At 43.7% G+C, this 24,196-nt stretch overlaps 1 protein-coding gene across 1 annotated transcript in view; it reads right to left on the bottom strand.

The window, feature by feature from the left end:
* The window catches only part of egfl7 (EGF-like-domain, multiple 7), an 87,688-nt gene extending 68,583 nt beyond the window's left edge, over positions 1–19,105 (bottom strand). The window contains exons 1-3 of the mRNA XM_037692538.1: positions 19,027–19,105; positions 18,177–18,362; positions 17,809–18,000 (exon numbers count right to left, since the gene is read on the bottom strand). Coding sequence (XP_037548466.1) covers positions 17,809–18,000; positions 18,177–18,362; positions 19,027–19,105 — 457 coding nt within the window. The remainder of the gene's footprint in view (positions 1–17,808; positions 18,001–18,176; positions 18,363–19,026) is intronic.
* Between the last annotated feature and the right edge of the window lie 5,091 nt (positions 19,106–24,196).

Here is a 24,196-nt window from a genome sequence, read left to right as displayed (position 1 = left end):
GAAGCAGGGATGAAAAGAGGTCCTGAATCAGCCTCAAATCAGCTACTTGCTAAAGTATTGGTGCAAAAAAGTTCTTTCCGCGGCATTTTGCACATAGTTGGGGCTGATTAGGAGCAGTGCAAATAAGCCGATAGAGATGACATGACTGCTTCTCTCCATCAGGCTTGTTTCAGCAACATGTGCCCTGGAACCTGAAAATGAGGAATGTAATGGTAAGTGATCACTTCAGATTTTCCATCCATCCATTTTCTTCCGCTTATCTGGGGTCGGGTCGTGGGGGTAGCAGCTTAAGTAGGGACCAGACCCAGACTTCCCTCTCCCCAGCAACTTGGGCCAGCTCCTCTGGGGGAATCCCGAAGCGTTCCCAGGCCAGCAAAGAAACATAGTCCCTCCAGCGTGTCCTGGGTCTTCCTCTGGGTCTCCTCCCGGTGAGATGTGTCCGGAACACCTCACCAGGGAAGCGTCCAGGAGGCATCCTAACCAGATGCCCGAGCCACCTCAACTGGCTCCTCTCAACATGGAGAGGCAGCGGCTCTACTCTGAGACCCTCCCAGATGATCGAGCTTCTCACCCTATCTCTAAGGGAGAGCGCAGACACCCTGCGGAGAAAACTCATTTCGGCTGCTTGTATCCAAGATCTCGTTCTTTCGGTCACAACCCAAAGCTCATGACCATAGATGAGGGTAGGAACGTAGATCGATCGGTAAATTGAGAGCTTCGCCTTTTGACTCAGCTCTCTCTTCACCACGACAGACCTGTACAGCGCCCGCTTCACTGCAGATTATGTACCTATCCAACTATCGATCTCATGCTCCATTTTTCCCTCATTCATGAACAAGACCCCAAGATACTTAAACTCCTCCACTTAGGGCAGGACCTCTTCCCTGACCCGGAGAGGGCACTCTACCCTTTTCCGGCTCAAGACCATGGCCTCGGATTTGGAGGAACTGATCCTCATCCTGGCTGTGTCGCACTCGGCTGTGAACTGCTCCAGCGAAAGCTGTAGATCACGATCTGATGAAGCCAACAGGACTATATCATCTGCAAAAAGTAGAGACGCAATCCTAAGGCCACCAAAATGGATTCCCTCAACACCTTGGCTGTGCCTAGAAAGTCTGTCCATAAAAGTTATGAACAGAATCGGTGACAAAGGGCAACCTTGGCGGAGTCCAACTCTCAAAGGGAACGAGCCCGAATTACTGCCGGTGATGCGGACCAGGCTCTGACACCAGTCATACAGGGACCTAACAGCCCATATCGAAGGCCCCATACTCCCAGAGTACCCCCCACAGGGTTCCCTGAGGGACGCGGTCGAACACCTTCTCCAAGTCCACAAAGCACATGTAGACCGGTTGGGCAAACTCCCACGCACCCTCCAGGACTCTGCTGAGAGTGTAGAGCTGGTCCAGTGTTCCACAACCAGGACGAAAACCGCACTGCTTCTCCTGAATCCAAGGTTCGACTATCCGACGGACCCTCCTCTCCAGAACTCCTGAATAGACCTTACCAGGGAGGCTTAAGTGCGTGAGCCTCCTGTAGTTGGAACACACTCGATGGTCCCCCTTTTTGAATAGGGGGACCACCACCCCGGTCTGCCAATCCAGGGGAACTTCCCCCGATGTCCACGCAATATTGCAGAGTCGCGTAAGCCAACACAACCCTACAACATCCAGAGCCTTAAGGAACTCCAGGCAAAGGTCATCCACCCTGGGGGTCCTGCCACCGAGGAGGTTTTTAACCACCTCGGTGACCTCAGCACCAGTGATTGGAGGGCTCGACCCAGAGTCCCCAGGCTCCGCTTCCTCAGTGAAAGAAGTGCCGGTGAGATTGAGGAGTTCTTCAAAGTATTCCGCCCACCGACCCATGACATCCCGAGTTGAGGTCAGCAGCACACCACCCCCACTATAAACAGTGTTGGTGGTGTACCGCTCCCACCCACCCCCACCCCCGAGATGCTGGATGGTGGACCAGAATCACCTCGAAGCCATGCAGAAGTCATTCTCCATGGCCTCTCCAAACTTCTCCCATGCCCGAGTTTTTGCCTCAGCGACCACCCGAGTCACATGCCGCTTGGACTGCCGGTACCCATCAGCTGCTTCTGGGGTCCCACAGGCCAAAAAGGCCTGACAGGACTCCTTCTTCATCCTGACAGCATCCCTCACTGCCAGTGTCCACCACCGGGTTCGAAGGTTGCCGCCGCGACAGGCACCGACAACCTTGCAGCCACAGCTCCGGTAAGCCGCCTCGACAATAGAGGCATGGAACATGGTCCACTCAGAATCTATGTCCCCTACCTCCCCCAGAACATGTTTGAAGTTCTCCTGGAGGTGGGATTTAAAGCTCAGTCTCACAGGAGACTCTGCCAGACGTTCCCAGCAAACCCTCACAATACGTTTGGGTCTGCCAGGTCTGACCGGCATCCTCCCCCACCATTGGAGCCAACTCACCACCAGGTAGTGATCAGTTGACAGCTCTGCCCCTCTCTTCACACGAGTGTCCAAGACATGTGGCCGCAGATCAGATGAGACGATGACAAAGTCGATCATCGAACTGCGGCCTAGGGTGTCCTGGTGCCAAGAGCACATATGGACACACTTATGCTTGAACAAGGTGTTCGTTATTGACAATCCATGACGAGCACAGAAGTCCAACAACAGAACACCACTCTGGTTCAGATCAGGGGGGGGGGGGCGTTCCTCCCAACCACACCCCTCCAGGTCTCACTGTCATTGCTCACGTGAGCATTGAAGTCCCCCAGCAGAACAAGGGAGTCCCCAGGAGGTGCACTTTCCAGTACCCCCTCCAAGGATTCCAAAAAGGGTGGATAATCTGAGCTGCCATTTGGTGCATAAGCACAAACGACAGTCAGAACCCATCCTCCCACACATAGGCGGAGGGAGGCTACCCTCTCATTCACTGGGGTGAGTCCCAACACACAGGCACCAAGATGGGGGGCAATAAGTATGCCCACTCCTGCTCGGCACATCTCACCAGGGGCAACTCCAGAGTGGAAGAGTGTCCAACCCCTCTCAAGGAAACTGGTTCCAGAGCCAGAGCCATGCGTAGAGGTGAGTCCAACTATTTCTAGCCGGAACCTCTCAACCTCACACACCAGCTCAGGCTCCTTCCCCACCAGTGAGGTGACAGTCCACGTCCCAATAGCCAGCTTCTGTAGCCGAGGATCAGACCGCCAGGGTCCCCGACCTTGACCACCACCCATCTCACATTGCACTCGATCCCTTTGGCCCCTCCCACAGGTGGTGAGCCCATGGGAAGGGGGACCCATGTCTCCTCTTCAGGCTGTGTCCGGCCGAGCTCCATGTACAAAAGCCTGGCCACCAGGCGCCCGGCCACCAGGCGCCCGGCCACCAGGCGCCCGGCCACCAGGCGCCCGGCCACCAGGCGCCCAGCCACCAGGCGCCCGGCCACCAGGCGCCCGCCACCAGGCGCCCGCCCGTGTGCCTCACCTCCAGGCTTGGCTCCAGAGTGGGGCCCGGTGACCCACGTCCAGACGAGGGTACATCGAGTCCATTTATTTTGCTAATCATTGGGGTGTTTCGGCTGCACTTTGTCTGGTTCCTCCCCTAGGCCCTGTCTGCCTTGGGTGATCCTACTAGGGGCGTGATGCCCCTGACAACATAGCTCCTAGGATCATTGGGACACTCAAACCCCTCCACCACGGTAAGGTGACAGCCCAGGGAGGGGACTCCATTTTTTGTCTATGATAATCGGATCATAAGGTAAGGAAGACATAGAAAACTGATCTGAGAGGGTAATAACTTTGGGGGGAGGCAACATGATAGTGAGTGTCTTCCTAACTGGATAAACATGGCTTGTCATCAATGAATGCAGTCTCACATCTCCAGTCTAGAAGTGAACTCTATACTGATGATGACAACTCTCAATCTCACAAAGTGGATCAGCCCACCTGTTGTTCTAACTTCAGCCCTATCGATCACCTCTGGCACCAGCTTGGGCGTGCTGTTTGTTCCAGAGTAATCAACACACCCACGTTGGCTGGTTGAAAAATGGGATGCCATCCCACAACAGTGCATGTCCAAGCTGGTGAGCAGCATGAAGATGAGAAGGTGCCAGGCTGTTGTGTTTGTGTGTGGTTCTTCCACATGCTACTGAGGCTCCTTTTTGATAAATGAACTAAATGAAATGTTCAACTGCCAATATGAATTGTTTCTTCAGACTTTAATCATTCAATCAAAAAAAAGCAAGTTAACAGAATAAGCTGCGGTAGAGAAGATTTGCCAAGTTTTTCATGGTCGCAACACAAAGCTCTGGTGCTCAACTCAACTCTGGCGCTCAGCACAAAAATATATTTTTCTGACAATTGTGGCACCATTTATGGGGCAAAAACAGGCTTTCCTAATGTGTAAGAGTTATTGCAAAGAAGCTTTCTTACAACAAAAACATAATCAACCAAGTACACATTTTCTAAACATGCTGCCACAAAGACAAAAAGGCAAACATGCTGGTGTAAGTCGAAAGTTACCAGCACGTTAGTACAGCACGGCATAAGTTGTTGTATGCTGATGACAGAGATATATATATATATATATATATATGGGGGGGGGGCTACACAAAACTTATTTCCAACAATAACATATCTATAACTTTTGTCAGATGTTTCTATATCGCATATTGACATTTACAACGTATGGCTGAACTTACTGAACATGTTCATAACTTACAGCCAGTGTATTTGCCAGCATTATGGAGTACAGCTGTACATAGGGTATAAATGGTGAGCAACTCATGAATCCTACTGGATCCATGTGGAGCAGAGATCCACAACTATCACCTCAGAGATGGAGAATTGGATTTGTTTGATTTCTTCCAAGGCTTGTTGATCAATGCGAAATTATTGACTTGGTGTACAAGGAGCACAGAACTGCTCTTTTTAAATTTGATCTCACATGATTGTTGCATGCTATTGTATGCTCCAACTTGCTGTGCATATGTTTGACTAAACGTACACTAATATTGCGCATAATCGTTGCAAAGTCAAAACCTGCATTATGATTATATACGTTATATATCTGCTAGGATCAAGTTTCGGATAAGTTACGCCTATGTTAAACACGGGTCATATATTTTTTTCATCTTGTTAGCAATTTAGTATGTACACGTCCAAAAGACACTTCCAGTTCATTTTTTTATTCTATCTTCAACGTATGCCAGTGTGTTGAACAAAATTTGAGTGATCTAAAACATCATAATGTGACATAGCCCTTACTTTTTGTGCAAAGTATATGTTGTTTCCATTGTAGTGATGTTCTATACCCATGCTAGCCTTTTAAATAAACCAATTAACTGTTTAATTTGGAATGTAAACAAATCTCAATGGGCCAAGTGAAGCAATTCACAGTCATTGAATAAAACATAAAAAACACATTTTAAAACTGGAATCTAGTCACAGTTCAAGGCAATGTAAGGTTCCAAAATTTAGTTTGAACACAACGTTTTGTGAGATTATGTAATTTAATAAAGATGCCATACCCCATCCAAAAAGGGGGAAAAAAAATATTGTTTTACTGGATGGACCTTGATATAATGTAGGTGGGTCTCGTACATCTCTTGTCCCCCATGCCCACTCATAGCCACACTCCTGATATCAGCTATATGAAAAATAAATAACTAGTTGATCCACTGTCCAAATGGAAACTACTCTAAACAAATAAGAGAATCATTCCATACCATACCATACCAATTTATTTATATAGCACTTAAAACAGCAACAAGGCCAACCAAAGTGCTGTACAAAAGAACACAAACATACACAGCAGACAGGAAAACATAAAATAGAAATACAGATACAAATAGCAGCAGAAGCTAACTAAAATGGCCAACAGAGTAGAGAACAGACCGGACCAAAACAAATCACACCGTGTTAAAGGCAAGAGAATAGAAGTGGGTCTTCAAGCGAGACTTAAAGACTGAGAGTGTGGGAGCTTGCCGGACACTCAGTGGCAACTCATTCCACAGTCGTGGACCTGCAACAGAGAAAGCCCTGTCACCTCTGAGCTTACGACGGGTTTCTGGGACTGAGAGAAGCATCTGGTCTGCTGACCTCAGAGAGCGCGGTGGGACATATGGCTGCAGAAGATCAGTGAGATAGGATGGGGCGGAACTGTTCAGTGATTTAAAAACATACATGAGAATTTTGAAATGGATCCGAAGGTGAATGGGTAGCCAGTGCAGGGAGGCCAAAACTGGCGTGATGTGCTCTCTATAGCCTGTACCAGTTAAAAATTGGGCTGCAGCATTTTGGACCAGTTGTAGACGAGCAATGGAGGACTGACTGATTCCAAACAGAAGTGAATTGCAGTAATCAAGCCTAGATGTTATGAAGGCGTGGATCACTGTCTCGAGGTTCTTTTTGTTGAGTATAGGCTTCAGCTTAGACAGCCGTCTCAGCTGAAAAAAACAAGATTTGACCATCATGTTTACGTGACTGTTGAGTTTTAAGGACGGGTCCATTATCACCCCCAGATTAGTCACCTTTTGTTTCTCTAGCGGGGCTAGAGAGAATAGGTCAATGTCATAGTTCATGAGTGAGCCACTGGGATGGAACAGCATGACTTCAGACTTCTTCTCATTGAAGCTTAAGAAGTTTAAAGCCATCCAGTCCCGGATGTCAGCCAGGCAGTCAAGAAGAGGCTGAATAGAGCGTGTGCCTCTGTGCCTCAGGGGGAAGTAAATTTGGCAATCATCGGCATAGAAATGAAAGGGTATGTCGTGTTTGCGGAAGATAGCACCTAGTGGCAGCAGGTATAAAGAAAAGAGAAGGGGACCGAGGATGGACCCCTGCGGTACCCCCCACTGGAGTGCGGTCGATGCCGAACTAAAATCTTTGATATTGACACAGAAGGTTCTGTCAGAGAGGTAGGACCCAAACCATTTAAGGGCTGACCATGAATTCCATGAAGGAAAACATAGTGAACACCACAATTAGTGCCAGAGTTTTAGATTAAGAGCATCTTAATCTGAGAAGAGACAGTTAGGAGTGGCTGTGGCTGATTGGTTCGAGCAGTCGTCCTGCAATGCAAGAGTTGGGGGCTTGATGCCACCAGCAGTCACATGCTGAAGTGCCTCTGGGCAAGACACTGAACCCCTAATTGCCTCCAATGTGTGTCCCATCAGTGTATGAATGTGATAAAGCTCTGATTATTCTTTGTAGAGATCTAGTATAGAGCTTTGTGAATGTGATGAATGAGGCACAGATTGTGTTGTAAAGAGCTTTGAGCGTCAAGAAAGAAAAGCACTCTTTAAGTACAGTCCATTTAACATTTGTTATTTTGGTCTAAATAACATTTTGTGTGATTTCATGCAAAATCTCATGAACTATGTTAACTTTCAGAATATGAGTTGCGATGCCTCTCAGCTACTACCACACCAAGCTTTAGCTCCACATCTGTAAAATTGTCTTATACATAAAGAGTTTGCTAAAGTTGATGTTCAACTATTGATAATTTTCTGAAAATTTCATGGAAATCCATGAGGTTCATGAAATATTTTGCTAAAGGACAGATACATTTGACTCAAAATAGTTTTTGGCAAACTTTTAAACAAAAATCTTAAGCAAGCTCTTGGAGCCCAGTGCACATATTGGGGGTCAGACTCAGTTACTACCACACATCATTTGAGGTCACTGTGTGCAACACTCACTGAATTATTAGCACTTTTGTGTTTTTAAATTTAGTTGGTTGTGGCAGCCATCTTCCTGTGATGGACTGGAGGCCTGTCCAGGGTGTCCCCCACCTCTCGCACGGTGACTGATGGATATGGGCACCAGACCCCCATGACCTGAAAAGAAGCGGGTAAAAGATAATGGATGGATGGATGGCAGCTATCTTAATTTGGGTTGGCTCCATAAACTTAATGACTTGTGGCTGTACATCCACTGGTTGCTCTTTATAAGTTTCAACCAGTGGTTTATGAGATGGTTTGGTACCAGAAAGACAAACGGACATGCCAAAAACATAATTAGTAACAAAACTCAATGAGAGTTCAGCATGTCCTTGGTCTCCTGACCCGAGCATCATGAAAACAGTTGATGATAGACCTGAAAAGATGCAAGCCAACCTACCAGGATGAGAAGGTTTTAGTGAGAACAGTGAAAAATCCCTCATCCAGAACCAAACCACCACCACCAACTGTAACCGAACGTGGTTCATAAGGCCAGCTGGAGAAACCTTTCTTTTGCTTCTGTTTTTAATTCTTACTTGTTTTGATGCAGTAATAACCCTTAACATGTTGAAAAAGTGATTTTTACTTTTCTTTTAGAAAATTTTACCATTATTACTTTTACATGGATTAAGACTTTTTTTTTACTTTGTCCAAAGTTTTATGCACAAATTTGTAAACCTCTGATTGTAGAGGTTTTGATTTTAACTTTTATCTTTTTATAAACAGGGGTCTTCAAAGAGAAGAAGGTCTAGGGGTTGGATAGAAGGACATAAACAAACACAGACACACGTACAGATGGTGTGTATTGATCACTAACCCCCCAGAACTCTTATCAGAACCGTGTTCAGTTGGCTCTCTGCACTGATTCACTCTCACAGCCTGATCAGCTTTTATCTCATCTCAGTTTGTGTTTGCGCAGTGTGTGTGTGTCTGTGTGTGTGCGTGCGTGCGTGCGTGCGTGTGTGTGTGAGTGTGTGTGAGAGAGAGAGAGAGAGCGAGAGAGGGAGGTTAAGTGAGTGAGTGAAGGAGAGAGAAGGGGTCAAAGATCAAAAGAGGGAGAGTAAATGAGTAACGTCACAAAGACTACAGATGTTTCAGCCACATCTGGCTCTCCATCTTTGTCAAGAAACTTAAAGCTGATTTTTTAAATAGCATCTGTACAAAGAATTGATTGTGTGTGTAAGGGGTGGGGGCTGAGTGTTAGACGTGTACATTATGTATTTTTCTTTTTACACATTAAAACAAGCTAATACAGTACTCCAAAAGTTGCTGCAACATTTACTGTTCAGTCAGCTGTCACCATCAAACAGCTGTCATGACCCCTTTGTGTTTCTGTGCATCACTGATTTAATATTTCTGAACCTCTACAGGAGAATCTGATGCAGAACCAGAATGCAAATTATGTAATTTTATCTCATTCAAGGTATCCTGATCCTCCGTCTTCCTCTGGACCAGCAATTAGACAGCAAACATACAAAAAGAATGTCACAGAGGTGGAAATAAGAACAAGACAGTCAGAACTGTTCCATCAGCTGAAGTAGCCCTCTGCTGGTAAATACATCTACTGCAGGTTAACGTTGGAGAAACTTGTCCAGATGAATTGATTTAACCTTCTTTTGTTGGAAAAACTTATTTTTAATTTTAATTTGAGATGAAATCACGGCTTGTTCGTTCCTGAGTGTGAAGCTGAACATGAGTTTGCTTCCACAGAAACATTTGTGTACCACGCTGCGTTCACACAGTAACCTGAGGAGGGAACAAAAAACGTTAATTTAATCAATGAGGTATTTTTTTTAAATAACAGATAATTATTTACAATCATAGATACACTATAAATGTTTATTGAAGTTTATGTTTTTGTTTTGTATTTTTTTTAACACAAATTTACAGATTTACCACCTGGATACAGATTGTTCCAGCAATCATTATGTTTCATTTTGTAGTGAAGTGATCAACCAAACACTACGTTCAAGTTCAAGGTTCTTTATTGTCATTCGCATCACATGTGGTACATAAGGTGGAATTAAATTGTGTAATCAAGGCCCCAGTTATTTCCAACAATAGCAAAATATAAAGTATAAAAACTACAGGATCTAAGATATACACTAAGCAATAATAATGTAATACAATATAGTATACTAAACAGCAGCCTGAACATGAGCCTGTTGTGAGCAGATGGGTATGAATACAGCAGCTTAAAGGCAAGAAATCAGCAGCACAGATAAATTACATATCACCAGTTAAAGTGGCATTACAGTGATTTTTCTTTTCCTTACAGTGATTATCCTGGTTAGGGATTCATGAGTCTAACAGTTTCAGGGTAGAAGCTGATCCTCAGTCTAGTGTTTCTACACTTAATGCTCATATTTAATGAGCATTAAGTGTAGAAACTTTTTGCCCCGCTAAAAAGTGTGTGTGCTGGGTGAGTGGGGTCCTTCATGATGCATCTGGAGGTGTAGATGTCTGTGATGGTGGGGAGACTGACTCCAACATCTTCTGTGCAGCCTTCACCACTCTCTGCAGAGCTTTTCTTTCTGCAGCTGTGCAGCCTCCATGCCACACGTTGATGCTGAAACACAAGATGCTAATAGAGTTATGATGTTTTTATTGTCAACAGTCTTCATGTAGACAATATTTAGAACTGATTTATATTGAAATGTTCTGAACAATCAACATCTTATCTGTTGTAGATAGCTATTTGGACAACCTCATTTTGGAGAAATAAAATTTAAAATTAGACCAGACTGAGCTAACAGCTAGTTTGAGTGGGGCCAAAACCAAATGGGATTACTGATACACTGAAAAAGCTGCACTTCCAATTATTTATTTATTTGTTTAGCTGCTAATTGCACTTATTACGCGCTGCGTAATTACGCACACCATGCACAGAAGCGTGCTGCGTAATTACGCGTTCCATGCACAGGAGCGCCCCGGAAAGAAAAGGTTTTCGACAGGGGAAAAAGAGGGGAAGGCTGAAAGCAGTCCTGCTGCCAAGAATGGGAAAGAACAGAGGTATGGTATGGTATGGTATGAAGTTTATTCATTTTAAAAAAAGTACAAAACAATTCCATAACAATATATAAAAAGATACAAAAAAGTTTAAAATGAAAGGCAGCAGAAAGAAGAAAAAATCTTATTATATCTGCCCCTTTTTTCAAACAATTATTTCAGACATATTAATTTTCAAGTAACAGAACAAAATGAATAACTTTCTAATTTTTCTAATTCTAATAAAAAACACACACTAAGCTACTTCATATATACTTTTTTAACAATCTAGATTTGATCTTTTTCTTAAATGTACACATTGACTTGACATTTTTTACATCACTCTCTAGACCATTCCACAATCCAACTCCTTGGATTGAGGTAGACCTTCCCTTCAGACTAGTTCTGAATTTTGGTTTGACAAATATTTCTATCCCCTTAAGATTGTAACAACTTTGTCTTTTAACAAAATTTCTTTGGATATTTAATGGTAATGTGTTATTTTGAGCCCTATACATAACTGATAAAATACTATAATCTACCAAATCATGGAACTTCAATAACTTCAGTTGATAAAATAATGTGCTTGATGGGTGACTGTAATGCTTTCTGGTGATGATTCTTACAGCTCTTTTCTGTAAAATAAAAATAGGTTTTGTAAATGTTTTACACGCTTTCCCCCAAACATCAATGCAATAGATTAAATGTGGAACAATGATTGTGTTATACAACATGTACAGAGCTTTATCATTTAATAATTCCCTGACTTTGTATAGTACTGCAATAGATTTAGATATTTTTGTTCTTACAGAATTTATGTGATTTTTCCATGTTAGCTGTTCATCAATGATTACACCCAAAAATTTAATCTCATTAACTCTACAAATCTCAACACCCTCAATTTTAAATGGATCATCAACAGTTTTCTTTTTGTTACTAAATATCATGTATTTAGTTTTATCTAAATTTAATGATAATTTATTAATTTTAAACCAAGTTTGTATTTTATCAAATTCTGTCTTCATCAGTTCCAACATCCGTTTTACATCTTTACCCAAACAAAAAAATGTGGTGTCATCTGCAAAAAGGACACATTTGAGGAGTCCTGATACATTCACTAAGTCATTCACATATTAAATAAATAACTTTGGTCCAAGTACAGAGCCTTGAGGAACTCCACAAGTGATATTGCACAGGTCAGATCTTACACCATTTATTTGTACAAACTGTTTCCTATCTTTTAAATAGCTAGATACCCAGTGTAATGCTGGTCCTCTTATACCATATTTATTTAATTTTTCAAGGAGAATAGTGTGGTCAATAGTATCAAATGCTTTTTTTAAATCAACAAAAATACTAACACAATACTGTTTTTGATCGACAGCAGTAGTTATTTGTTCCATTATTTCCATGAGAGCCATTGATGTAGAGTTTTTTGCTCTAAACCCATACTGACTGTTACTTAGAATGTTTTGTTTAGTAATAAATTTATCTAATCTGGTCACAAACAGTTTTTCTAGAATTTTTGAGAATTGTGGTAATAAGGATATTGGTCTATAATTATTGAACACACATTTATCACCATTTTTAAAGAGAGGAACTACCTTAGCTACTTTCATATTGTCTGGAAATATTCCTTTTGAAAATGATAAATTACAAATATATGTAAACGGCTCGATAACATAACTCATTATGTCCTTTACAAACATCATATCCATGTCCACCCAGTCTTTTGATCTCTTATCTGTAAGACTTTTTACTACATTCATTATTTCTTCTTTGTCAGTTCCATTAAGAAAAATACTGTTGTCACAACCTATAACTGAATGGTTCACATTATTGTCTACTTTTGGTATTTTAGCTGCAAGGCTTGATCCAACGTTCACAAAATGACGATTAAATCCATTTACAATTTCATTTTCATCATGGATTTCATTGTCATCCTTCAAAAAATATTGTGAAATACCTGTTTTTGCTTTATGACTTTTCAGAACACTATTTATTACTTGCCATGTTGCTTTCATATCACCATTGCTTTTATTTAATAAATCACTATAATATTCCTTCTTGTGTTTCCTTATAATCGCTACTAATTTATTTTTATACTTCTTATATTTCTCTTCAGCCTCTTGTGTTCTCAATTTCAAGAAACATGTATACAAATAATTCTTTTTTTTACAAGCATTTCTCAACCCTTTCGTCATCCATGGTTGGTCAACAACATTTCTCTTTGTACAATTATTTTGCACACAATTCTTTTCATACAGAGCTCCTAAAATATTCATAAACTCATCATATGATCTGTTCACATCATCAACATACACGTCTTTCCAGCTTTGTTTATGTAAATCATCTTTTAATTTGTCCAGTGCTTTTTTTGATGTGTTTATTGTTTTTTCCTTAATTGTAATTTCTTTTGTAATGCTTTGATCATTTTTATAAATCATGAAAACTGGTAAGTGATCACTCAAATCACTCGTTAAAATACCTCCAATCACATCCCCATTTGTTACATTTGTGAAAATATTATCGATTATTGTAGCACTATGAGTTGTAATTCTTGTTGGTTTTGATATTAACGGATAAAGATTTAAACTATACAATGAATTTGTAAATGTACTGATGTTATTTGAATCTGTTTTATTTCCCAGGTCAATATTAAAGTCTCCACACAAAAAAATGTTTTTATTAAAACTCTTGTCCAATAGTTGTACCATTTTATCAGTGAATATTTCTATATTTGATCCTGGAGATCGATATACACAACTTATTAATATGTTTTTATCATTCTTGTTTATTATTTCTATTGTTATTATTTCCATGATATTATCAACAACTATTGACATTTCATTAATTAATTTACATTTTATTTCATTTTTAACAAATAGAGCCACTCCACCACCTCTTTTGTTGCTTCTGTTCACATGATATAATTCATACCCTTCCATGTGAACATAAGTTGTGTTTTCATCGTTGAGCCATGTCTCCGACAGTGCTATTATTGTAAAGGTTCTGTTTAGCTGTTTTAAATAATCAAAAGGTTACAACTGTAACCGTGTAACAGTGAGCAGAGCAGATCAACAGCTCTTCAATATGAACTGATTAACAACAAATGAACTGATTAATAATCAAATGAACTGATCGGTAACAGTAGTCATGAACTGATTAGTAACAATAGAAAACAGCAGTCACAATACTTGTGACTGATAATAAATATCTCACACTGTAATTGCATACAGTCAGATGTGAGTTTAAACCGAAGTTCCATGAAAACAATAAGATTCATTCTGTTAAAACACTAAGAACAGAATGGGCCATGGAAAAAGCCGAAACATCACGCAGATAAAAGCGGATAAATGAACATGACCAAGTGGCCGCTGTACAAATGTCCTCCACTGTCTCTCTCCATGCAGAGCTGTGGAAGATGCAATTCCTCTGGTGGAATGAGCTCTGAGATTCTCTGGAGGCTCCAATCCTGATGCCCTGTAAGCTTCAGAAGTGGCCTCACACAGCCAGTGTGACAGACGCTGGGTGGGTAACGGGCGACCTGCAGAGATGTCCCTATAATGCACAGACGCTGAGTCTGCCGCAGAGGAACTGTGCGTGTTATGTAACATGCCAGTGCACGCACAGGACTGAGGAGATGAAAAGATGCTTCTTCTTCTGATTTGTGAGGGGGAGGATAAAACCTCTCCAATGTTATAATTCTCGATTTAAATTAACTTGTGATGTTTTGGGGCATAAAAGCTGGATTAGGTCTCAGAGCAGCTGAGCTGCCATCAGCCTGAATCCTGAGGCATGACAGGGCAGCAGAGAGCGCAGCTAAATTGCTCACTTTCTTCGCTGATGTCAAAGCCAACAGCAGGGCTGTTTTAAGCGACAGGAATTTGTGACACCTGATCTAAAGGCTCAAAAGGAGCTTTGATCAGAGCTCGCAGAACCATCGTTAGGTCCCACTGCAGAGCTAGTGGTCGTGACACTGGTCTGTGTCTCCGTACACCTTTTAGAAAACACTTCATCAGCGGATGATTAAAACTGTTCTGTCACCGAAGCCTTCATAACAGGAGGAAATAGCAGCAGCATAACCCAACATTCTTCAGTCAGGTCATCTGGACAATTTCTTCTTTTTTTTGTGCTGAAATGTTTCGCCTTCAGTCTGGAAGGCTTCATCAGTCAAGGAGACACACAAAACTGATTCTTCCCCCAACAGCTTTCTCCAAAGTGGAACAAACCAGCTCTGCTTGTGATAAGATGGTCTCATTGGTACGCCCCCTCCTCCTTGGATTGTATACCTGGATTATTGTGCATGGATTTTGTTGTTTTCAACTAGTTTGACAAGACTGTCAACAAGGAAGAGGGCCGGCAATGGAGGAGGGGGCGTACCAAAGAGACCATCTTATTACAAGCAGAACTGGTTTGTTCCACTTTGGAGTAAGTGTTGGGGGAAGAATCAGTTTTGTTGTGTGTTTCCTTGACGGATGAAGCCTTCTGGACTGAAGGCGAAATGTTTCAGCACAAAAAAAAAAAGAAACTGTCCAGATGACCTGACTGAAAAATGTTGGATTGGATTATTGACCTGGATTATTGAGCATGGACTTTGTAGCTGTAGCATAAGTTTTATTTGTGCTGAACGCTAGATTTCCATCCATCAGCTGCTGCAGAAAGGACAGCACCCCACCTAGTGGACATGAGATGGCCTCTACACCTTTCTCTGTGCACCAGTGCTAAAAAGCTGTCCACTTTGATGTGTACAGTGCTGTGGTAGAAGCAGCTTGTGAGTCTTGGATTGTGAGCACCACTTCCTGAGAGAGGCCCATCTTCTCTAAGCGGATCCACTCAGCGGCCAGACCCAAAGGTGCTGGCCTATTTCTGGGTGACTCCTGATCGCTCCTCCCACCTGGAGGAGAGCATCATCCCTCCACGGCAGTTTCCACGGTCAACCCGATAACAGACATTGCAGGTTTGGGATCCGCGGGGCGCTCAAACGCTCGGGGGCTACAAGAATGGCTGACAGTTCTTCCTCCCGGACTCATTTCAGAAACCGTGATATTAGAGGGACTGGGGGAAACACGTAAAGGAGCATTTTTGGCCACGGGCTGTGGGCAAAAGCGTCCACTCCTAATGGTGGGTCGTCCCGTGGGCTCAGTGATAACCATAATTGACACTGGGCGTTCTCCCATGTGGCGAACAAATCCACTGCTGCTCTGCCTAACCTGCTCCAAATCCGAGAAATCAGCTCGGGATGAAGACTCCAGTCCCTGTGGCGCAGACCGCCCCTGGACATTATGTCTGCTCTTCTGTTAGGATGCCGGGGATGTACACTGCTTTGATGGAGAGCAGGTTTTTTTGCGCCTAACACAACAGCTGTCTCACAATGCGTAACAGTTGGGCTGAGCGCACGCCCCCCTTTCGGTTTATGTAAGCTGCAGTCACTTTGTTGTTTGTGTGGATCAGAACATGTTGATTCCGCAATAGGGGAGTAAAATGCTTAATCACATTCCAAACTATGAGACATTCCAAGATGTTTATATGAGCTGATGTGTGAGGTGGCCAAAGCGCCCCCACCGCTTGAGACAGGCACGTTCCCCCCCAGCCTGACAGGGACACGTCTGTGAAAACTGAGACATGTGACGTAGGTCTGCTGATAGGAACTCCCTCTGACAGAGTGAGAGGGATTCCCTAGTGATTCAGGTTGGTTCCCACAGAGGGGGGCACAGAGATCATCCACCTCTTCTGATGTACTGGATCTATGCGCAGGCGAGCGAACCATCTCTGAAGGCGTCTCATGTGGAGTAAGCCCAGCGGAACCACAGCGTGAGCTGATGACATTGTTCCCAAAAGTTTCATGATAGAGACGGCCGTTACAAATCTGCTGGGTTTTACGGGGTGGAGCTGGTCCTATAAAGCTTCAGCTCTTGGCTGTGATAAGCGGGCTCTCATAGTGATTGAGTTTAGCTCCACTCCCAGATAAACGATCATCTGGGCCGGGAGAACCAAACTCTTCTCCCAGTTTATGGCAAAACCCAGGTTTAACAGGTGTGACATCAGCGCTTTGGTTTGCGCAGCTGCTTCCTGCCTGGATCGAGTTAACAGCAGCAGATCGTCCAGATAAAACAGGATTCTCATCCCTGCTCTGTATAGCGGTTGCAGAGCCATCTCCACGCATTTCGAAAACGTGAGTGGGGCGAGGGAATAGCCTGTTGTACTGGTACTGGGTCCCTTGGAAGGAGAAACACAGGAACTTTCTGTGTTTTGGAATGATTGGTATGTGAAAATTGGCGTCTTTTATATCTATGGAGGTAAACCAATCATTCTGGTGAATGTTGTCCAACAGCTGTCTGGTTGTCAGCATGTGGAACTGTCTCTCCATGATTGAATTGTTGAATACGGATAGGTCCAAAACGGGTCTCATCCCTCCGGTCCTCTTTGGAACCAGAAAGTAACGTGAGTAAAACCCTGTGTTTTCCTCTCCGTTGGGAACCCTGGAAATTACATTTTTTTATCAGTAATTCCTGAACTTCTGAGTGGAGAGACGAGATCTGTTCTAGAGATGACAGAACCATCTCTATAATCCCTCTGAACGGTGGGGGTTGAGCTGCGAATTGCAGCATGTAACCTCTGCTGATAAGACGGTTCATCCATGTGTCCAGGGAACACACTCTCTGCCACTCTGTGTAACGCTCTGGGAGCGGGCACACGTTTTTGTGTTGTGTCAGGTCCATTGCAGATGTTAACCAAGCTAAGGCCTCCACAAACGTCATATGCTCTGGAAATGCTCTCTGAGCGACCCATGGGGAGGCCTTGCCAAAAGAGCTCTGGGAACGCCTCTTTGCTGCGCTCAGGCTGCGGGCTCACATCAGAGCTGATGTGAGCTGACACACACTGAGGAGAGGCGTGAGCGCCTTTAGAAATGTGACATCGTTTGGGTGGAGATTGCAGTTGCCGTGGGGAAATGCGTTTGTTCCCGCTGCAGTCAGAAAAATTAGAACACAGCCTGGGCTGACAGACATCCTCCGCAAGGAGTCATTTCTTGTATCTTCTCCGCCGTGAGCCTGCGACTGGTTGTTTCAGGGTGGCGCCTGTTGGCGGTCTCTGGGGAAATGCTGAGTCGCTGGTTACCGCGATGAGAAGGACTGTTCTCTGGCGGGAGGGGCCGGCGGCAGAGCAGGGCAGGAGGATGCTGCTGCAGCTGTGGAACGTCTCTGCTGCTGCCTCTGGCCACGACGATCTCTTCAGTGGGCGGGGGGCAGGAGTAGGAGTGCGGCTTCATCAGGTGGCGCACAGTCTCTGACACCTCCTCCACTTCTTTGACTTTTCAAGCATGGCCTTGATATTGGACCCGAACAGTGCGTCCGTCATGATGGGGCCCTCCAGCAGGTCTTTCTGTAGTTTCTCCGGCAAGGAGGGGGAGTATCAGAGCCAGGTGGACCGCTGGATCATTGTCATCCAGGCGGCGATGCAAGACAGGCAGACAGCAGAGGAGGTGCACAGGTTGAGGATGATGTCAGATGCTTTGCAGAACGAGGTCCTCATCTCCTCAGGCAGGTCTGTTTCCTCCAGCCTTTTGGAGATGCTGTGGACCAGCCTGGCGACATTGTTGTTCGCTGTGGCCACCTGGAAAGCACACTGGTGGGCTTGATTGGAGAGCGACTTCACCGTCTGGTCGTGTCTCCCTGGAGGGACAGGATGCTGGTCCAACCTGGACACTTTTACTCCAAGGGCTTCCACCAGGCTTGGCTCCAGGGGGGTACCGAGGGAAAATTCCGCTCAGTAAACCCCTCCACTCTGGTGATGGGAGTGAAGGTGGAGACGGGCGCCTTCAGCTTACCAGGTCCGGCTGCAGCCTCATTCCAGTAGGACGTCACTGCTGGGAATTGAGGCCAGATGGGGTCAGGGCAGCGAGCTGGGGTAGAGCCAAACCTTCCCGCTAGATCATCCGATCTGGGCAGGGGAGGAGAGGGACGGAAAGTCTCTTCGTGTCAGCCGCCTCCTGTCTGGGAGCGGTGTGTTCGCTGATGCGGAAAGGCCCGGGGAGTAGGGGGGGGGGGCATCCTCTCGGCCCCCCGTGTTCTAACACTACGCTCTCCATGAGGGAATGAGCAGCGGGGATGCTGCTGAAGTCGTCTTTTCTGGAGGAATCATCCGATTTGCTCCGTGACTTGGCGTCAAAAAAGGCGATGGCGTCGTCCAGCGAACAGTCCCCCGTCACGGAGAGGCACTCCTCGATGTTAGCCTTGAACAAGGCTGCTTGCCTCTGCCTCTCCTCTGGAGGGAGGAGGTCACAGAGATGGCAGGAGGAGGCGAGGTCGGCATGGCGGGGACCCAGGCATCCTTCACAGATGTTGTGCCGGTCGAAGCGCAGCATGTAGCCGGTCTTGCAGGACGGGCACAGGCGGATGGTGCTGGTGCTAGACATTGTGTTCTTGTAACAAACTGTGCTGGTTGCTTGCTGAAAAAAAATGGGAGCCGATTACTCGGTCTCACTGTAATTTAAACGGACCGGGGGTAAGGCCCACACAGCAGGTGGGCGTGGACTAAAGTTTTCAGTGCTGCGCGCAACGAGATAAAACCCACTAGCGACAGCCTTAAAGGGCGAAGCCTATACAAAATAGAACTGCTGAAATTTGTTAAAGAAGCTGAAACTGGGTTATTAAAATTAAAACAAACAGAAAAATTGCTAGGATTACAAAAACAGTATCAAAGACAGATGCTAAAGCTAAAAACTGCAAAACTGTCACTAGAAGTAGCTAAATGGTAGCTAAAAGCTAAAAGTTGGTAAAGAGTATCTAAAAAAGTTAAATCTGGTCCTCTGGACATAAAAAAAAACAAAGCAAAACAACCCAAAAAAAAAAATGTAGAAATGTTGTCTTTCATCCGAAAGACTTCCTCAGTCTGAGGTGCTGTATTCAGCTCAGTCGCCTAAATAGCACCTTCTCAGAGTGGATCAACCAGTTTGCTGCTGACAACCAAAACCAGCTGCTCACATGATCAAGAAGGTTTTAGATTTTTCTACCTGGATAATTGAGCATGCATCAGGATAGGTAAAGAGTAGTTAAATACCAAAAGTAGCAGAAGAGTAACTAAAAGCTAAAAGTAGCACAACAAATGCTAAGCCTAAATTCAACAAAACTGAAGCAAAAAATCCCTAGAATCAAAACAATATCTAAAAACACTAAAAAGTGGAAAGGTAGCTAAAAGTAGCACTAAAGTAGCTAAAAGATAAAAGGGAAAAACAAAAAAAGGCTAAGGCATTATGTGTCAGAACTGTGGCTAAAAGTTAAAATAGGAAAAAAAAAAATTAGCTAAAAGCTAGAAGGAGCAGAATTGTTGCTAAAATCTAAGAGTTGCAGAATGGTTACTAAAAGCTGAAAGTAGCCAAACAGACTGTTTACAGATTACAAAATTGTAACTCAAAAGTTAAATGAGAAAAACTGTATCTTAGGATTACAAATAGCAAAACAATAGCTAAAATTAGCTAAACTGTCACTAAAATAGCTAAAACTGGTTAAATGCAAAAAGTTTCTAAACAATAGATAAAAAGTAAACTAAATGTAACACAACGGTTGGAAGACAAAAACAGAAACAGTACAACTATGTTGAAGCAAATTTCAAAGAAATTTGGGATGGGGGTTAGCTAAAGTTAAATATTGAGAAAACAAATTAAAGTGACAAAAACCAAAGACAATACCTCACTAATCTTGATTGGGCTGAATGTTTTGATAGTTAAAATCACAAAAAAATGTGCAGATGTTAGGTGGCAAAACAGGTTCTACAACAAAATACAAATAAATAATAATAATAATACAGCAAAACATCAATATGACACAATGAACGTAGATGTAACTTTACTAATAGATTTAATAGTAAGTGCTTTGTGTTTTCATCACTGTATGTTTCCATACAATGGTGAAATTAGTTCTCTGCATTTAACCCATCACACCTGGGATACACCAGGTGGAGCAGTGGGCAGCTATGTAGGTGCCCAGGGAGCAATTGGGGATTGGGTGTCTTGCTCAGAGACACCATGACATGTGGGAATGGCAGGGATTGAACCTGGGACTTTTGGGTCCTGGGTCGGCTGCCATGCCTCTACTCCATCTCGGCCCCGCATTTAGAATGGTGCTCTGTTTTGCAGCACCTGTTAAAAGGATATGTGACCCTGGTTCAGTGTTTGTTGAGCCTTTTGGACCAGAAGGACTCACTGTGGAGCAAGCAACAGAACAGTAATGAGTCAAAAGGCCCGTTACCTGAAGGTCACCACAGGTCTTTGTCTGGTGTCTCAGCTGTCGCCCTGAACCCCTGCAGCTGTTCGCGCTGCTTACAGGACATCAAAACTGTAAACACATAGAGTTCAACTAAAAAGAATCCTAATTTAGAGCTTTTCTGCAGGTTTAACAGTAATGACCTTTGCACATTTAATAACTTCTCTGTGTATTGTTACACAGATTTTGAAAATGTAATGGATTTATTGCCTTTAAAATACTGAGAGGCAGATACACTATTTACTTTTATCCTCAATTCTTTCTGACTTTAGTTATATTGCCAAAAGGAAAAGAATGACTGATAATGTTTGTGTCTGTTTCTGTCTGTTAGCAAAATATTTCATGAACCACTGGACACATAACACTTTTAGGAAATAATCATTGAATGTATATTAAATACTGATTTAATATACATTACATTTAGGATTCAATGATCTTTGTGCTGGTAAAATATCTCATGAACCACTGGACAGAGCTTAATGAAACTCAGAAATTGATCACTGGTTATACGTCTACAACTGTTTAACTCATTGCAAGAAGACTACCAACACAAAAATGACTTTAGCTCTGTCAAATTTTGTTTTCATATTTTATGTTCCATGATTCTTTTAAAGCTTAAAACTAAAAGAGACAGTTCAGACATTAAGAAGTGGGGTTATGCTGACAGTTTATAAACAATGAGCATCTTACCTGTTGTAGAGAACTCTTTGAACAACCTCAGTTTGGAGAAACAGACTGATGAGCTAACAACTCATCTAAAGAGGAAAACTGTCACCAGTAAACAACTCAAATACCCCCAAAAAATCATAACGGCTGGTGAAAATTATATTTTATTGTCACGAACAGGTTTTTGGATTCTTAATAAGCCAGACACAGGAGTGCAAAAACAAGAACAGTTTTTATTAATTAGGCTGCTGGTTGCTGGAGTCAGGGTCCAATAATTGATCCAAAAAGGGTGATCCGTGAATAGTGGTCATAGAGGCAAAGGAGGAGGTCATTACCGTGATCAGAAGGACAGAGCAGAACCAGACGAGGAGCAGGCAAAAGCATAAATCCACAAGACAAGGTGTGAGGTCGAAAATCCAAATATAGGGCATGAACAAGAACAAGATGGCTGGATATCAGGGACCATGGAAGGTATGATAATTCGGCACTGGTGGAGAGTGAGAATGGAGCTTATAAAGGGTGCAGAGCAGGTGAAATAGATGAGCTGAACAGGTGAGTGGAATCAGGACTGATTGCTGTGAGAAAAGGGAGGCGTGGCTTGGAAGGAGTAGGCTTGAGCAGGAGGATGGGTGATAGGCAAAACACATCAGGGAAAAACAAACAATGACATGAGGGGCAGAAACTATGGCAGGTGACATGGGCAGGAGAACAAAGAGCATGAAGGCAGGATTATGGCAAGATGGGCAGAAACATAGCAAGAGGAGCAGTGACGTGTGTAGATGAGGGGTCAGCAGGGGGCTGCTGACCATTACATTTATAATATTTTAACTGTTTTTCATTTTCCTTTACATGGTTATCAGGACTCATCAGGACTCTGTATCACAGAGCAGACAGCGTCCCCACTAACTCAGGAGCCAGGCAGAAGGAGAAATCCCACACAAGACAGGCTCTAGAGCAATGTGGATATCCTAACTGGGCCTTTCTGAAAGCAGAAAAGAAACCCAAACAGGATTCCAGTCAGCCATCAGGTGAAAAGGAGGAACCCAGACCCAGACCCAGACCAGTGGTCATGCCGTATGTTGAGGGAGTATCAGAAATTGAGATGTTTATTTTCTAAACATAACGTCCCAGTGGCTTTTAAACCCCAAAATACATTACGGCAAAGACTGGTTCATCCCAAAGATCCAGTCCCCCGGCACAAACAGAGTAATGTTGTGTATGCTGTTCAGTGTCAGGAGGACTGTGATCAGTCTTACATAGGGGAAACTAAACAGCCACTGGCCAAAAGGATGGCCCAGCACAGAAGATCAACATCATCAGGCCAGGATTCTGCGGTCTACACTCATCTCCAGGACAGCAGTCACTCTTTCAGGGATGAAGATGTTCACATCCTGGACAGAAAGGAACGATGGTTTGAGAGAGGAGTAAAGGAGGCCATCTTTGTGAAAAGAAATCGTCCATCATTAAACAGGGGTGGAGGCTTCCGTGTTCAACTGTCCTCCTCTTACAATGCTGTTATTGCTAGTATCACTCAGCCCCCTGTGAATAGTAAACAGCCATCAGTGTGCTAATGATCCATTGTTAGGCTGATGGTCCTTCTTGACCATGTGAGCAGCTGGTTTTTGTTGTCAGCAGCAAACTGGTTGATCCACTCTGAAAAGGTGCTATTTAGAGACTGAGCTGAATACAGCACCTCAGACTGAGGAAGTCTTTCAGATGAAAGACGAAACGTATCTACATTTTTTTTTTTTTTTTTGCTTTGTTTTGTTTTTTGTTTTTTTTGAATGTCCAGAGGACCAGATTGAACTTTTTTGGATACAATCATAATAGTTACCTGTAAAACTGAATGAGTTACAGTCATGTTTGTGTTGCTAATGTCAGTTGTCTGTGGCAGCCATCTTGAACTGGGTTAGGAATTAGTTGTAGAAGTACATCCTTTGTTTACTTTCTTAAAGTCTGTCCAGCTTTGACATTATTTGCTAACAAACACACCCACACAGATGCACAAGGAAACAAATTATCACCTTTTAGAAGTGGGCAATATTAGGCTGTGTCAGTTACCCTTTTTTATTTGGACAATATTCTAATGATTGAACTGTAATATAAAGATACTCTGGTTTTTCTAAACCTAACTCTTGGTCTATTTCGTATAGGCTTCGCCCTTTAAGGCTGTCGCTTGTGGGTTTTATCCCGTCACGCAAAGCGTCGCACTCAAAAATTTAGTCCACGCCCAACTGTCAGCCCCACCCGGTCCGTATAAATTACAGTGAGAGCGGGTAATCAACTCCCATTTTTTCTTCAGCAAGCAACTAGCACTGCTCTTCCAACAACGCAATGTCCAGCACCAACACCATCTGCCTGTGCCCGTCCTACAAGACCGGCTACATGCTGAGCTTCGACCAGCACGACACCTGCGAAGGATGCCTAGGTCCCTGCCACGCCGACCTTGCCTCCTCCTGCGGCCTCTGTGACCTCCTCCCCCCTGAGGAGAGGCAGAGGCGAGCAGCCTTGTTTAAGGCTAACATCGAGGAGTGCCTCTCCATGGCAGGGGACTGCTCACTGGATGATGCCATCGATTT

The sequence above is a fragment of the Nematolebias whitei genome, chromosome 18 (assembly GCF_014905685.2).
Source record: "Nematolebias whitei isolate Nwh7 chromosome 18, NemWhi1, whole genome shotgun sequence".
NCBI classification, from domain to species: domain Eukaryota; kingdom Metazoa; phylum Chordata; class Actinopteri; order Cyprinodontiformes; family Rivulidae; genus Nematolebias; species Nematolebias whitei.
This window is presented reverse-complemented; position numbering and strand designations above follow the sequence as displayed.